A 16,868-nucleotide genomic window follows, 5' to 3' on the forward strand; every position below is an offset into this window, starting at 1 on the left:
ACTCCTAACCTAGAAGACACAAAGACAATGTCTGAATAATGAGCTACAGAATTACACACAGGGCACTATGGAAGTTCAGGGAAGGGCACTGTGCTCAACCTAGAAGTCTACTAAGAGGTTCATGGAGATGACACTGAGCTGGACAAGTGCAGCTTAGAGGAGGAGAGGCAAGGTGGGAAGGTGAAGGAAGCACATGGGCAAGGCAGGCGTGTGAGGCAAAGCCCTACTCACTATCAGCACAGCATAAACTTGAGGCTAAGAGTGGGGGGGTGGAGGACTAGAGACATTGGAGGAGATCATGTCATAGGAGGTCCTGAATGCCAACCAAAGGGTACTCCTGGATGCTGGAAGAGAGGGAGGGACCAGCATCAACAAACATTTGGGAGGCCGGGCACGGTGGCTTATGCCTATAATCCCAACACTTTGGGAGGCCAAGGCGGATGGGTCACCTGAGGTCAGAAGTTCGAGACCAGCCTGGCCAACATGGCAAAACCCCATCTCTACTAAAAATACAAAAATTAGCCAGGCGTGGTGGTGGGCACCTGTAATCCCAGCTACTCAGGAGGCTGAGGCAGGAGAACTGCTTGAACCTAGGAGGCGGAGTTTGCAGTGAGAAGAGACCATGCCCTTGTACTCCAGACTGGGTGACAAGAGCAAAACTCCATGTCAAAAAGAGAAAGAAAAGAAAAGAAAGGAAAAGAGAAACATTTGGGAGGTAACATTAGCAGAACTTGGGGGTTAGTTGAACGTGGTATGTGGGGGGACCTTTCCTTCCATGCCTGTCCATCAAACCTCAAGGTGAGGGCTTGGGACCAGGATTTGGCAGAAGTGGAAGGAACAGTGTGAGAGCTCAGGCTCTGCAGTCCCATGAGCCTGGGTCCAAATCCGGACTCCAGCACTTACGAACTGGGTCACCTTGAGGAACAACTTAACCTCTCTGAGTCTCTGACCCTCAGTGCCCACACTTGCAAAGTGGCAGCAACAGTAGATTCTTCACGGGGCTGTTGGAAGAGTACAGTGTTACAATACACACAAAGTGGAACCAGCCCAGGGCACTGGAAACAGAAGTACCATTTCACAGTCTGGCCTAGGACTCAACAGTCCTCAACTTAATAGCATTGACAATGCTCGGCTTACAGGTAGGTAGGCTACAATCCAAAAAGTGCATTAAAAGCACTTGAGGCCGGGCACGGTGGCTCACACCTGTAATCCCAGCACTTTGAGAGGCCGAGGCAGGCAGATCACAAGGTCAGGAGATCGAGACCATCCTGGCTAACATGGTGAAACCCCATCTCTACTAAAAATACAAAAAAAAAAAAAAAAAATTAGCCAGACATGGTGGCAGGCACCTATAGTCCCAGTAGCTGGGACTATAGGCTGTCAGGTGGGGCTAGGAAGAGGAGATGCTACAAGGGCAGGCCCTTCCACAGAGGCTGAGGCAGGAGAATGGCATGAACCTGGGAGGTGGAGCTTGCAGTGAGCCAAGATCGTGCCACTGCACTCCAGCCTGGGTGACAGAGCGAGACTCTGTCTCAAAAAAAAAAAAAAAAAAAAAAAAAAAAAAGACACTTGAGAGGCTGAGATTAAGCTTCCATCCAGGCCCACTCTGGGTTCTCTGATCCATGGGGTGATGGCTGTTGGTTCAGGGCCACCTCCATTCCCACCTGCAGTCCTCCCTCTGAGGGCAACTGGAATACCTGCCCCATGAGAGGGACACAGGGCCCCCGCCACACGCTGCCTGCACAGACTTGAGTACCTGGTAGGGGCTCCAGCATGGTAGTAAGTGGGATTTCGGGAGGTGAGGACAGATTCAAGGACTCACAGGGGGAGATGAGTTGGGGAAGTTTAGAGCTGAGATGAAGAAATAACTCTTGGAGGCCAGGCGTGGTAATCCAGTAGTTTGGGAGGCCGAGGCAGGCGGCTGGCTCACTTGAGGTCAGGAGATAGAGACCAGCCTGGCCAACAGAGTGAAACCCCATCTCTATAAAAATACAAAAATACAAACATTAGCTGGGCCTGGTGGTATGCGCCTGTAGTCCCAGCTACTCAGGAGGCTGAAGCAGGCAAATCACTTGAACTCGGGAGGCAGAGACTGCAGTGAGCCAGTATCACACCACTATACTCCAGCCTGAGTGACAGAGTGAGACTCTGTCTCAAAAAAAAAAAAAAAAAAAAAAAAAAAAAAAGATATAACTCTATAACTCTTGGGGTCACTCCACTTGTTCAAATGAACATACATACTTATATATATATTTAGAGCAACTCATATGTGTCAGGGACAGTTAAATGTTCAGGACCTATCAGTAAACAAAGCAAAGATTTCTGCCCTGAGTAGCTTCCGTTCTAGCTGGGGAGATCATCAATCAACAATAATCGTGGTAAGTATTATTTGTGGTATATTCGAAGGTGATATGTGGATTGAAAAAATGAGAAATTAGAGCTGGATAAGTGGGGTGAGGTGTGGGGAGGATGGTTGGGAAGGCTTCAGGGAGAAGTTGGTCAAGGAAGAAAGTCAGGGTAAGCCAACTGGATATCTGGGAGAACATTTTAGATGAAGGGAACAGTTGGAATCATGGCCCTAAGAAGGGAGTGTGCCTGACTCCTGGGAACAGCAGAGGCCAGTGTGGCAAGAGATGGGGCACAGGTGGGAGAGATTGGCAAAGTGGGAGTAGGGAGGGGCAGACTAGGTGGGGCCAGGCAGAGCTCTTACTCTGTGGGCAACGGGGCTATGGCAGGGACTCAGGCACGGGGGTAACAGGATCTAACCTTTCCACAGAATCTCCCAGTTGCTATGTAGCAAGAATACGGCAGGGATAACAGTAAGGAAGCCGCAGCAGCCAGCAGGCAAGGGACAAAGAATGGGGATAGCTCCAGCCAGGGTGTTGTCAATGGAGCTGGTGAGAAACAGTTGCCAGATACATTTTCCAGAGGAGCCACCAGACTTAATGGGGAGTGTGAGAGAAACAGAAGAGTCAAAGTGACTCCCAAGTGCTTTGGCCTCAGCAACTGAAAGGGTGGAGTTGCCATGAACTGAAATGGGGAAGTTACTTCTGTCTCTAAACCCAATTACTCAAGGCCAAACTCCTTCTTCCTGGCTGCAGGTTCAGAGCTGCCAGGGATGAGCTGCCCTCCTTTTCTCTTTACTGCGACACCGGGGATACCTTTTCCCTGCCCCACAGAACAGCAGTCTCTCCTCCCTCCTTGTCTCAAAGAACTTGTAGTGCTAGGGATGGAAGGGAGGGGCAGCAGTCAGCTCTTCTCTCTTTCTACCAAACCTGCTTCTCTCCTTCCCTCCCCTTGAAGTCTAAGGAGAAGTGAAGCCCTTCCACACGTGGATGTTAGGAAATCCAAGGGCATCTGACATCTCAGGGCTGGCCTCACAGCTGTCAGGTGGGGCTGGGAAGAGGAGATGCTACAAGGGCAGGCCCTGACCAGCCTGACTTTCCTGCCCCCAAAACAGCACGGGGATGGGATGCGACACAGCTAAGGAGTATCCTTTCCATCCCCTGACCACCTGGGGCTGGTGGGAAGTGAGGATGGAAGGAAGAGGTAAGGGAGAGGACATGACCTGGATGGCGGTGGCTTACAGGAAGAAATCTCCAAGGCTGGCATGAGTTTAAGATACAACTGTTCCCATTTCACTGTTGGAGGCTGTTTAGACACCATCATTCCTGAGTTCCCTCTGTGGCCAGGTATATTTCTCCCATTTTGCAGAGAAGTTAACTGAGGTTCAGGTTAAGCCTCTCACAAGGGATTAAATATCTCGTTCAAAGTCTTCAGACAGGATTTAAGCCCAAAGCTTCCCCACTCTGAAGCCACTCTTTCCATGAACGCTATTCTATGGGCTACATGATCAGAAATGTGTATGGCAGGGCCAGGACTAGGGGGAGGCAAGTGAGACAGGAGGCATCTAGGGTGCAAAATTTACGGAGGAATTCACTGTCAGGTGCTGGCCCTGTGCTTCGGGAACCTGAGAGTGAGTGCCTCTCAATTTTGCACTCTAGGCACTTGCTCACCTCGCCCAGCTGATGCATTCATTTTTTAGATGGTGATCATGGTGAACTGAGGGGGCCAACAGTTTGGTTTACAAATCCTGGGAATGCCTCAAATGTGAGTCGGGTGGGCACGGAGGCTTTCTGCACAGCTAGTTCCTCTGTGTCAGGGGAGATTTAGAAGGCACCTGTTTCCACATTGTATTTGTGAGGAATTAAACTTGAACAGTAATGAATTACACTTGGCAGGAGTGACACTGACTGGCCCATCTGAGCCTGTTGGCCTGACACCTCCAGGCATCCTTCTCACCATGGGACCCCTGAACAGGCGGTAAAAGCCCACCAGCCCGTACAAGCTAATTAGGTTAGCTTTGCTTCGCTGCCACAACTCTCAGGCAGAGGCGCCCCTGAGGGCAGGTGGGCTGCATTTGACCTTCAGGCTGCGTGCTGGTCGACCGTGCCTCTGAAATTCTAGCTGCTGGAAGTCTCCAACAGTGAAATAGGAAGACCTGTCTCAGAGGAAGCAAACTGCTAGTCCTGTCTCCTAAGGCCCTAAACAAGAGGAACTGAGCTTATCTGGCTGCAGGAGGATGACATCTCTTTTGCATAAAAATGACAGTGTTCCTGGGATTTCAATCACAAAGGAGTTCATCATAAAGCAGCTGCATCCACCTTGGCTCCCAAATAATGCTCTATGATTAATGTCTGCACAGCCCAGGGCAGGATAGTAAATTGTGATTCATTATTTCTGGTGGTATTCTTCATTTAAAATAGAAATTGATCATTGATCTCTGGTTGGAAACTTTTCTCAATCAAACAGAGAGATAAGTTGGCAGATCTAAAAGAAAAACATACCTGCTCAAAACTTCCTATTCCAGAAAGCCTATGAAATCTATCACCAAGAATTAAATTCTAAATCAGTGGAATGAACTGGCTGCCATGCCATTCCAAAAGAACACAGACTAATAAGATAAAAAGAATCCTAGAGAATATTCTAACTGTTCATTTTGCTAGAAATGAAGCTGTAATATATCCTGTGACTTGCCCAAAGTCACACAGCAACACAGCAGAGACTGGGTAGAAATGCAGATTCTGATTCACTGTGGGGAGATTTTTTCCCCACTATATGAAAATGATGGCTCCAGAATTCCTCATTTACTCTTAATAACCCCTTCTTGGGAGAGAATGTCTTGTATTAGAAAAAGTCTAGGCCGGCTGGGCGCGATGGCTCACACCTGTAATCCCAGCACCTTGGGAGGCTAAGGCAGGGGGATCACCTGAGATCAGGAGGTCAAGACCAGCCTGGCCAACATGGTGCAATCCTGTCTCTACTAAAAATACAAAAAAATTAGCCGGGCATGATGGTGGGCACCTGTAGTCCCAGCTACTCGCGAGTCTGAGGCAGGACAATCACTTGAACCCAGGAGGCGGAGGTTGCAGTGAGCCAAGATGGCGCCACTGCACTCCAGCCTGGGTGACAAAGCAAGACTCCATCTCAATAAAAAAAATAAAAAATGTCTCAGCTTCAAAGCCAGATAGACCTGGATTCAAATCCCACTACTGCCACTTAAAAAGTCTGTGACTTCAGGCAATTGACTCTACCTTGACAAGCCTCAGTCTCTCTCTACACTGAAGTGGGAATCAGTGTGCTTCTAATGCATGTGAAGCAGCCAGCACAGTGCCTGGCATACAGTGTTCAACAAAGCTCTCTTTCTCTTCCCATCTCCCCAACAAAGCCTCTGCTCTGGAGATGTCAAAGTGGCACAATACACAGTCGATACAGCAGCCATTCAGAATAATACACATGAAAGGAGATAATGTTAATTAATAACTGACCATACACCAGGTAGTAACATGCATATCTCACTTAATCCTTATAGCAATTCTAAGTATTATGCACTATTATCCCCAATTTACAGAGAAGGAAATAGATTTCGAAGGTTAAATAGCTTGTCCGGAGTCACACAACTAGAAAGTGATAGAGCCAGGATTTGAAGTAAGGTTGGTCTGACTCTGGAGCCACAGGGCATTCTTCCTTACATCATTAAAAGATGCTGTTCTCACCCTCCTCACCTTTCACCTCTCCTCCTGCAGTCTCACCTTCCAGCCTATAGTACTAGACACCTATCTGGCCACCTACATAAGTGACAGTCTTGCCCATGGGATTTTGATTGAGCAGATACTTGGCTAGTCTCACTGAGCAATCAATCCCTTGGCTGGGCCCTTTGTCGTTTATGGAAATCCCACCCAAGCTCAGCTCCAAGCTACAGGAAGTGAGGGGTCCGGGAAACTTCAGGCCAGGCTGGGTATTGTCATAAGGGTCAAGTTAACATTTCCCATCTCCCTGTAACCTTAGAAAAACAATCAATCCAGTCTCGTGGTACTCACTCAAAGCCAGCAGGTTCCTCAGGGGTCACTGAATCCCAGTTCTCATTTTACAGAAGGGGAAGCTGAGGTCACAGAGTAAAAGTGCCCCCAAACCTCCAAGTCACCCAGCAAGTGTCCAACAGAATAATCTTAGAACTAGAGGGCCTTAGACATCACCCAGTCCAATTGCCCTCACCTTAGAAATGAGGAAACAGAACTTCTAAAACAGCTAGGAAAATGTGCTTTTCATTTATTGGCCAAAAAAAAAGAAAAAGAAAAAGAAATTAAAGCTAAGAGCAAAATCAGAAGCTCAGCCACATTTCACCGCCCAAGTAGAGATACCCCTACACAGCAAACACCATGAGCAGTCCCCAAGGACAAGGGCCCAGGTCTCCTCACTCCCGGGCTGGTTCTCTCTAGCTGGCCTGATTCTCCCCACACTCTGTGATTTTAGGCGTACCACCTGCCTCAGGTAACCCTGACAAACCTGCCAGAATCTAACACTCGAGTCACTGTGGAATTAGATGACAGGAAAAGCAAGCACTAATAAGAGCCGTAATCAAAAAGTGTCCATGTCCCCAGGGAGAAGACAGTTTGGTCTATGTGGCTAATAGGTGCCAGGATTGGGTGTCTAGTGGGGGGTGCGAAGCATGCCTGGGGGTGAAAGATGGCACTGATTACCCTCCCGATGAGACCCGATCCTTCAGAAGTTGGTTGATTGTAACACAATCGCAGAAATCCTTGGCCTGGATAACAGACCAAATCTCAACGCCATAACCTATGGTCTCAGAATCCCCCATTACATCCTCACTCCTTGGGGCTTAAAGACATTTTTGTTTCATCCTAAAACATGCAAATCCCTCCTGGGGTAGTTAAATATTGTTGCATGGTATTGGAATAACTGGTTCACTCTTCAGTAGATTTTTCTTTTCTTTTCTTTCTTTCTTTGTGTGTGTGTGTGTGTGTGTGTGTGTGTGTGTGTCCGGCGGGACAGGATCTCACTCTGTCACCCAGACTGAAGTGCAGTGACGCCATCTTGGCTCACCGCAATCTCTGCCTCCTGGGTTCAAGTGATTCTCCTGCCTCAGCCTCCCGAGTAGCTAGGATTACAGGTACCCCCCATCATGCTCAGCTAATTTTTGTATTTTTCATAGAGACAGGGTTTCACCATGTTAGCCAGGGTGGTCTCTAACTCCAGACCTCAGATGATCTACCTGCCTCAGCCTCCCAAAGTGCTGGGATTACAGCCACTGCGCCCAGCCTTCAGTAGGTTTTTCTAAGGCTGCAAGGAGATGAAGAAATGTTACCATGAACCCTACAACAATGTCCACTGTGGCCTGAGATTCCATGGGCTCCTCTCTTTCTGTGGCTTGGAACTGAGCTTGGGTGGGAGTTTCGTCATCTCCAAAGGGCCCAGCCAAGCGATCACTAAGTGACCCTTACCAAGTAATTGCTCAGCCAAAATTCCATGGGCAGGACCATCTTTCTTTAGTGCTAGGGGCACGTGGGGTAGAAGAGTGTCAAGCTTAGGGTTGAAAGAAAGGCAAGGAAGGCCACGAACATGGTGGCCAGGAGTGAGGAGAGGGAATCTACTACACAGTCTTGATCTTCAGCCAGCTTCTTGGCAGAAGCAATAACTAACTTGGCAGCCAGACTAAGAGGCAAAAGGCCAGCAGCACAAATTCTGGAGTTTAGGGGAAGTGACTGAATGATATCAGGGAGGTTCCTTCTGCTGAATGAGTGGCCGCCCCTGAGAGGAAAGGGAGGAAATCCTAATCAGAGTACCCCCACCATCCCTTGGGAGCTCTGTATATATGTGTCTCATTTAACCCTTAAAACAGCCCTGCAAGAAAGGTGTTATTATCCCCATTTTGCAGATGAAAGTGAAGTCACTTGCCCACAGCCCCTCAGCTGCTCCAGGGCAGAGTCAGAATCAGCATCCACAGCTCCTGACTCTCTTCCCAGTGCTCTGCCTGCTCCCTAAAGCAACCACCCCTGGGCACAGCTTTCTCTTACTTAGATAAATCCAAGTGCTTACTTTTCCTGAAGTCTTGATTCCTTTAGCCAAGGATGCATACACAATGACCCAAGCCAGGAAGAGGCAGAAAGCTAGTGGCCACCGGATCTCGCCAGGATATTCAATCCCTGCAGAAATCTTCAGCACAAAGTACCTAAGAATTGGAGGGAGGGATGGGGGAAGTGATAGAAAGGAGGAGAGAGGGAGGTGACAGGCAGCAGGCTTTCAGCCTCCAGTAGAACCAGGAGCCTTGCACAAAACCCCAGCATCCTCCACCCGCCCCACCATCTCAGACTTAATCACATCAGGCTGTGGGGAATTTGCTGGTCTGGGCTCTTGCCCACAGCCGTCTGCAGAGACTCCAGCTGGATTTACTCTGCTCTTGATTATGTGCTGGGAGGCCACTCATGGCCCTGGGCAGGCTTCAGGACAAGGCTGTCAGTTCCCTTCTCACTAGCACATCCCCAGGAGGAGTGCAACAGAAACTCTGAACCATCAAGGGTGATTTTTGTGTGTTTTCTCTATTGCTCTACTCTCTTATGAGAATTTATTCTGATAGTATTTGTGTGGTTTTAAATTTTAAAAATTAGTACATAGTGGAAACTGCACATGCTAAAGGACTAAAAATGTGGCCCTGGATTGTAGTTCAAGTTGTGTTGGGCATTTTCTGAGGCTGAGGTTGGCTTAATTATAAAAGCAGGGCTGCCTAGACCTTGCTCAAGCAAAACATTTTAAGACAGATGAGCAGCTGCCGACAGAAGAGGCCACTGGTCAGCTGTAGCTGCTGCTGGCAACTTGTATAGAAAATGAAGACATCATGGCCTGCCTGGCCAAATGGCTAGCAGGGCAGCCTCACCCCTGAGGACAGGAGGCAGCTTCAGGGACAGTGCCTGATAACAGATTCAGACAATTCCTTCTACTCCACAACCATCTAGACATACATCCTCTGTGAAACTGCTGTGTTTGTAGGTTGACATTTTTCTGTGACCTAAGGAACAGGCAAGCCAGCATCCAGGCTCGCAGGACTGTGGGAATGATGGCCCAGAACGTTCTGACCTGCCGAGGGAAATGTAGGCAGCAGCCCGACTCCTGGTCCAGCCGGCTAGCTTGAGAGGCTCTTTGGCAACACGCAGCCATGTTTTTCATAACAGGGATGGCCAACTCTGTGCAGACAGAGCCTCTTTCAGGCCCAACCCTGGCAGAACCTGGGCTCAGAGTCGACTAGGGCAGACCAAGGCTGGAACTAAGCTTGGTTCCAAGGCAAAACCCCGAGGACCATATTTGCCAAGTGAGGAAAAGGACCTTCCCCATGTCCCATCCCCAAAATAGGTGAACCACATAGTCAACAATTCCACCACTTAGCCGTCTCAACTGCTCCACACTTCAATTGTAGGACCTCAAACAAGTCCCAAGAAACTCCTGATGACATTTCTTCTTAGAAATAAAGACTGGCCCCAAAGGATTAGTAAAGGCCACCAAAAGCAGGCTTGCAAATCACTTTCTAGTACATCTGACTGTATGGATTAGGTGTACTGGCAAATGATTTGCAAACCTGCTTTTGGCAGTTTTTCAGATTTCATCATATGACCAGGTCAGACACAGTTGCTCAGTGCTCAGGGATAATTAAAGGCCCACCCCTAATACCATGATAATTATGGTCAAAGGGGACTATTTGATCAATTAGGTAACTTTCCCTTTTGTTCTACAAGGAACAACCGTGTACACTCTGAGTCTACAGGGGAAAAAAAACAGGAATAGGAATTAATGACAACTGAAAGAAGAGTCGAGGTATTAGCAACCACTTACCATCTAAGTGAAAGCCACAAACTGGAAGTTCATTGATTAATGCATTTTATTTGATCCCCATGTTCTATTTGAATTATTTTGCTGCCATTTAAAATAGGAGAGATACATAAAAATCCAGATTTTATTTCCATCTTTTATTGTAAAATAGAAGCTCTGGCAGCACTGCCCCACAATTTCACAAGGCAGTGATCAGAGGAGCTGAGCACCAGTGGCCTCCCTTACCTGTGACAGGCAGCCTCTTTGGTTTGCCATAGTCCCCACCCCTCCCTATCATCTCACTTATTTTCACTTTACTCATTTATAATTCTGCCATGCCTGAGTGCATTTGAATTTACAATCTCTGAATTAAAGTTTAGCTAGAGAACACTTTTTACATACCCTATGATGAACTCTGTCTACATTTATCTCCCCTAAGATATAATTTCATGGCTGGGTGCAGTGGCTCACGCCTGTAATCCCAGCACTTTGGGAGGCCAAGGTGGGCAGATCACAAGGTCAGGAGATCAAGGCCATCCTGGCTAACACAGTGAAACCCCGTTTCTACTAAAAATACAAAAAATTAGCCAGGCATAGTGGCACGTGCCTGTAGTCCCAGTTACTCAGGAGGCTGAGGCATGTGAATCACTTGAACCCAGAGGCGGAGGTTGCAGTGAGCCGAGATCACGCCACTGCACTCCAGCCTGGGCGACAGAGTGAGACTCCATATCAAAAAAAAAAAAAAAAGAAAGAAAATAAAAAAATAATTCTATGAACTTCACTAAATCTTCCAGTGGTAGCTAAGGATGTTCAAGTATCCCTGAACCTCAATCTCCAATGTCTAGCAAAACCAATATTGAAAAATACAAAACTAAGGCAAAGCTCTGAAAAAAGGAAAAAAATGAATTTCTTCTTATTTAAACTAAAACTTTGAACATGACTTGTTTTCTTTTTGCCTCTCTTCCCTGAAGCCAAGTGCAGATGGAAGAAAAACTAATCTGGTTAACTGACAGTCCACTTAGATCACACTGGATCAAGGTTTTGAAATGGGCTTTTCGTCAACATCATGAATTATAGCCACACTGATTCTGCTCCTACTGCCATCGTTCATCCAGCTCTGCTTTCCAGGCTCACTAGACACAACAATCTGCTCTAGGAAGCCAAACCAGGGCAAACAACCTTCCTCTCTGGTCTCATCCCTTGGGCCACCCACATCTCTGGTCTGCAAATTGAATATTTATTAATTCATTGGGTTTCTCTTAGAAGGTAAAAAAAGAAAAAGAGAGTCATCTTACTTAAAATACTCTTCACTTCCACTGACAAATGTCTTATTGGCCTGGCTGGTGAAATTAACCATTGTCAAGTTGGGATAGGCAGTCATGCAGAAAGTCGAGTTCTTGATCTGAATTTTGGGATGGTCACTGATAACACAGGAATCTGTTTAGGAGAGGACAGAATAGAAACACAGTGAAATCTGTACCGAAAACAGAAATGCCTCTCTCTGCAGCAGTTTAAAAACAAATGCCAAAAACATTTTGCCAAATATTAGAGAGTAACTTCAGGAAAGTATTAACTGGGCAAAGCCAGATATATTAATAAAAGAACCAAAGAATTACGTTTTCTCCATCAGAGCCCCCAGTCCCCACAACTGCACCTCGTCTTGATGACAAAGGCATTTGTATACAGAGCACTCTCTGTGGGGGGGGCAAGCATTTTGTGTGCATTATCTCATTTAATCCTCACAAGAGCCTATGCAGGAGGTACTATAATCTTCCATTTTCAAAACAAGGAAACAGGCTTAAAGAGGTAGGTAACTCTACTGAAGCCACACAGCTTATGAGGAAGAGAATCAGGATTTGAACCCAGATCCTTATGACTCTGCAGAAAACAAATAAATGGCTGAAACGAATTTAATTGGAAAATAAACAGACCTCCTGAAGGGTACTGCTACAGAAGGCTTTCTAAGAAGTTCACCTTGGACCCACTGCCTGGCACCACATTCAGTAAGTACTCTAGAATATATGTGCTATGTGCTTTCTACTCTCACATGGGTAGGCAGAGCCAGCAACCACACCACCTACCGGGGTGCCTGTGACAGGACCTAACAGTGTGGTGCTCAACTAGGGATGAGTTTTCTCCCCAGGAAACATTTGGCCAGTCTGGAGACATTTTTAGTTGTCACACCTTGGGGACCTGGTGCTTACTGGTATCTAATAAGTAGAGGCCAGGGATGCTAATACTAAATATCCTATAGCGCACAGGACAGCCCCCCACAACAAAAAGTTATTCAGTCCTTTAGTCAGGCGTGATGGCACACACCCATAGTCCTAAATACTTGGGAAGCTGAGGCAGGAGGATTGCTTGAGCCCAGAAACGCAACACTGCAGTGAGACATGATCATGCCACTGCATTCCCAGCCTGGGTGATGAAGCAAGACCCTGTCTCTTTAAAAAAAAAAGAAAAAAGAATTATTTAGTCCAAAACATCAGTAGTACCAAGGTTGAGAAGGCCTGATCTAGGCAGGGATAGAGAAAGGAAATTAACCATGTGAGTCTTGGTATGTCAGGGTCTGTGTTGAACACTTTAATGATTATCTCATGAAATCCTCATAAAATCCAGGAGGTATATATTATTATTGTCATTTTAAATAGGAAGAATCTGATGTCTTTCTGACCATTTTACAATGCCTCTCTAACAGATTTTAAAATACAGATCAACCGACAAATACCTTAAATAAAGAATCCACCAGGACTAATCCCAAAGGACATTATTTTGCAAAGGAGCACATAGTAACAGTAACAACAACTTACACTCATATGGCAGTTACCACGTTTACAGCACTGTTTTAAGTACTTTACATGCATTGACTAATTTAAGCCTCACGCCACCCCCTATGAGAAGGTACTGTTATTATCTCTATGTTACAGATAAGGAAAACTGGGGCACAGACGGATGCAGTGGCTGGCCAAGGTCATACATCAAGCCAGGATGTAAACAAGCTTTCTCTTTGGAGTCAACGACTTAGGCACTCCAATGTGAATAGGGAGCAGGGATTATAAATTCAAACACCTACAGAAGCCAGGATGATGACTCAAATAAGGAAGGCATAAAATTGGAAAATAATAGAGAGGTGGGGACTGTGGCCAACCAGAGAGCACTCCAGCCAATCAGTGCCAAGCTTTTCCAGATGTTGCGGCAAAAGATGCAGAAAATCTATAAACTTACATGAAATCTCTCCATTTAAAAATACTGAATGTGTTAAAATTGTCTTTAAATACCATGAGCAACAATAACAAAAAGTGGCCAGGCAGGGTGGCTTATACCTATAATCCCAACACTTTGGGAAGCCAAGGCAGGAGGATGGCTTGAGCCCAAGACTTCAAGACCAGCCTAGGCAACATAACGAGACCTCTATCTGTACAAAACATTTTAAAAATTAGCCAGGTGCAATACTGCACATCTATAGTCCTAACTACCCAGGAGGCTGAGGGAGAAGGATTGCTAAGCCGAGGAGTTAAAGGTTGCTGTGAGCTGTGATCGCACCACTGCACTCCAGCCTGGGCAACCGAATGAGACCCTTTCTCTAAAATAAATAAATAATTTTAAGAAGCAGGCTTGATTCCCAATTTATGCTGTCTGTGGAAGAGCAAAGTGGGCAAGAATGTGAGTTCAGACGTTCCACTACTACTGAGAGCTTGAATGAGTTCCATTTATCCAAGCCTCCATTTTCTGGACATTGTTGTTCAGGGTTGCAGTAAGGACTAAATGAAGAGAGATCACAAATGAAAAATCTTCCCACGATGCCTGGCACACAGCTGGCACTCAATAAATTTTAGCCATAACTCAATCATCATTGTCATAGCTTTTTCTGGAGAGAGTATCTCTAGTCTTCAACATCATCTCCCACAAGGCCACTTGCCTACCATAAATTGCCTACCGCTTCCCATACACACTGCAGAATTTCTTAGAATGTTGAGTAAAAAAATGGAAACAATAATAAGAATCCCTTCCCTTTCAGTAGTTCTTTAGACCAAGGTTTCTCAATAGCTGGGCTAATGGCATTTGGGGTCAGATAAAGTAACCGCAATAGGTCCACTGCCTAATGGGCAGAGTGAGTCAATACACCACCAAGACACTGCATTGCAGCAGGGAAAGAGGTTTAATTAAGAGAAGAGGACTTTTTCTAAGTCACCCCAGAATTCCAAAGGACCAATACCCTGCAAGGGATAGCCTGGTCCCAGGAACAGAACACACTCATGTGCTGGTAACACAGAGAATGACAGATGGAGGGGCTGCACAAAGAAAGACTGGGGATTGACACCTTGTTTTTTTTTTTTTCACCAAAATAAATAAAAAAATAAAGCACTGGCTAAAAATGAGATAGGATCTCTCAGCCTGATCATATACTCGCAGGAAACAAATAGAGTTTCCTGGGTTGCAGCAGAGAAAGAGGTTTAATCATAAGAGCCACTGAACGAGGAGATAAGAGGAAACCTCAAATCCATCTCCCCAAAGAGTCTGGGGCTAGGGTTTTGGAGTAGGTTGAAGAGCGCAGGGTGAAGTCATGGAACAGAGAGATGAAGAAATGTATTCTCACACTGATTCAGTTCCTCTGTGGGAATCTTTTTTCATTTGTTTTTTGGTTTTTGAGACAGTTGTCACCCAGGCTGGAGTGCAGTGGCATGATGTCTGCTCACTGCAACGTCTACCTCCAAGGTTCAAGCGATTCTCATGTCTCAGCCTCCAAAGTAGCTGGGATTACAGGTGTGCGCCAACACTCCCAGCTAATTCTTGTGTTTTTAGTAGAGACAGGGTTTTGCCATGTTGCCCAGACTGGTCTCAAACTCCTGGCCTCAAGTGATACATCCACCTTGGCTTCCCAAAGTGCTGGGATTACAGGCATGAACCACTGCTTAAAGCTGGTAGGAGTCTTTAAACTGGTTGGCATCAGCTGTTTTGCTGGAATTCAGGATCTGCTTAAGCAATTCTTAAACAAAAGCCTTATGATTCTAACATCAGAAATCTTATCTATAGGAACAACGGGGATGCAAATGTATGTAGTGTTACTCAACTTTTGGTTTCAAGGAAGTGAGTCAAAGCACAGCCTGATTAATGCTAATTATCACAATACTTCTGTCTAGAATTCTTGTTAACCCTGCAAGGACAACTTTAATAATTATTGGCTCTGGGACCGTTGCAGGATATTTAGCAGAATCCCTGGCCTCCACCTACTAAATGCCAGGAGCCCATCCAGCTGCAACAACCAAGAATGTCACCGAACATTGCCAGATGTCCCCTGCAAAATCTCCCCTTGTTGAGAATCTCCACTTCAGGGCCTAAAAATATCTTCCTGTTCAAAGTATCTTCTTTAGTCTAATCGAATAACAGTTCCAGGAAGATTCCCACCTAATCATTTACCAGGAAAGCTTTTGTTTCCCCCAGCGATGACATGAATGAAGACAATTAAAGAACCCTCCATATCTCTGTTCTGTAAATAAGCACGTAAGTTATTTCTCGCCCTCCTGCCAAACATTATATCCACCCAAGACTGGAGCGATCACTAACACGAGGGCAAACACCAAATCTCTTGCTTCCCAATTTGCAATTGTTGAAGCACGCAGGCAGCCTCCCTAGAGAGCGTCTCTGGATGTCTGCAGATCACTGCCGCCGCAGCAGCACAAGGTCACTGTTCCTGCAGCAATGCAGCAGGGTTCCCAGGATCCCTACTCGCTCGCTCCGCAGCCTCAAGCCTCCTGCAATATCCCCTCCCACCACTGGGCGGCAGGAGCATACTTCCCAGCGCCCGCCGCCTTCGGGTCCACCGGCAAAGGAATGATGGGCCATCTCATCAGAGAGCTCTGCGGCCCAGCAACCCCGAACAAAGAACAGAGATAATGATCGTCCTAAATTGGAAGCTGTGAAATGGGATTCTCTTTACTCGGGCAATTATTAATAAATGAAAGCACATGAACGACCAGGGAGAAAAGGAATCATTTAATTAAAGTTCTAATGAAAATGAAGCCATTCCGGAAATAGAAATGGTATTTATGTTGTTTCTATTTTACGTGACCCAGCTAGCTCCTATTTTCACATAAAGCCGCTGGTCTCACTTGACAGGGCACAGATTAGTCATTCTCCATTACAGATACCTGGAGAGTTGAGTTACCCTAAAGATGGCAGCCTCTCTTACAACCTGCATCAGAGAAAGATGTGACAAACGCTGCCTCTCCCCACCCACAGATCCATCGCTTTCCTCTGGGGCGGGAGTGAGTATGGTTGCCTGGTATCTCCATGGAATGTGTCCCTTGCAGCACTGAGAGGGTCATGGGGCAGCTCCGCGCTGCACATGAAGGTCACAATAGCTAGCCATTCAGTCCCTTTCTCCTGGGATGAGTCCTTTTGCCCAGCAGTCACAGGGTGTGGGTAGTTGTGGGGTTGTGAGAGGGAAGTTGAAACTGGAAGGCAACTGATGGGAAATGCTGGGGGAAAGAGTTTGTCCATCTCTTAAGGAAACCTTGCTCAATATGACCATTTGTGAAACAGCCTGGGAATATCCGTTGTCTAGATTCCTGATTTGTACAGCAGAGCATGGGGCTCTGCAAATCAGGCCACTATCACCTTTTCTAAGTCACCCCCGCATTCCAAAGGACCGATACCCCTGCAAGGAAGGGATAGCCTGGCCCGAGGAACAGAACACACTCATGTGCTGA

At 46.5% G+C, this 16,868-nt stretch overlaps 1 protein-coding gene across 2 annotated transcripts in view; it reads right to left on the reverse strand.

Annotated features, from left to right (window-relative positions):
- SLC6A5 (solute carrier family 6 member 5) overlaps nt 1-16,868 on the reverse strand; it is a 53,823-nt gene that overhangs the window by 27,257 nt on the left and 9,698 nt on the right. For both annotated transcript variants that reach the window (XM_008004256.3, XM_073017773.1), the window contains 2 exons: nt 11,454-11,595; nt 8,398-8,530 (listed from right to left, as the gene is read on the reverse strand). In XM_008004256.3, coding sequence (XP_008002447.2) covers nt 8,398-8,530; nt 11,454-11,595 — 275 coding nt within the window. The remainder of the gene's footprint in view (nt 1-8,397; nt 8,531-11,453; nt 11,596-16,868) is intronic.

This window comes from Chlorocebus sabaeus, chromosome 1, assembly GCF_047675955.1.
Source record: "Chlorocebus sabaeus isolate Y175 chromosome 1, mChlSab1.0.hap1, whole genome shotgun sequence".
NCBI classification, from domain to species: domain Eukaryota; kingdom Metazoa; phylum Chordata; class Mammalia; order Primates; family Cercopithecidae; genus Chlorocebus; species Chlorocebus sabaeus.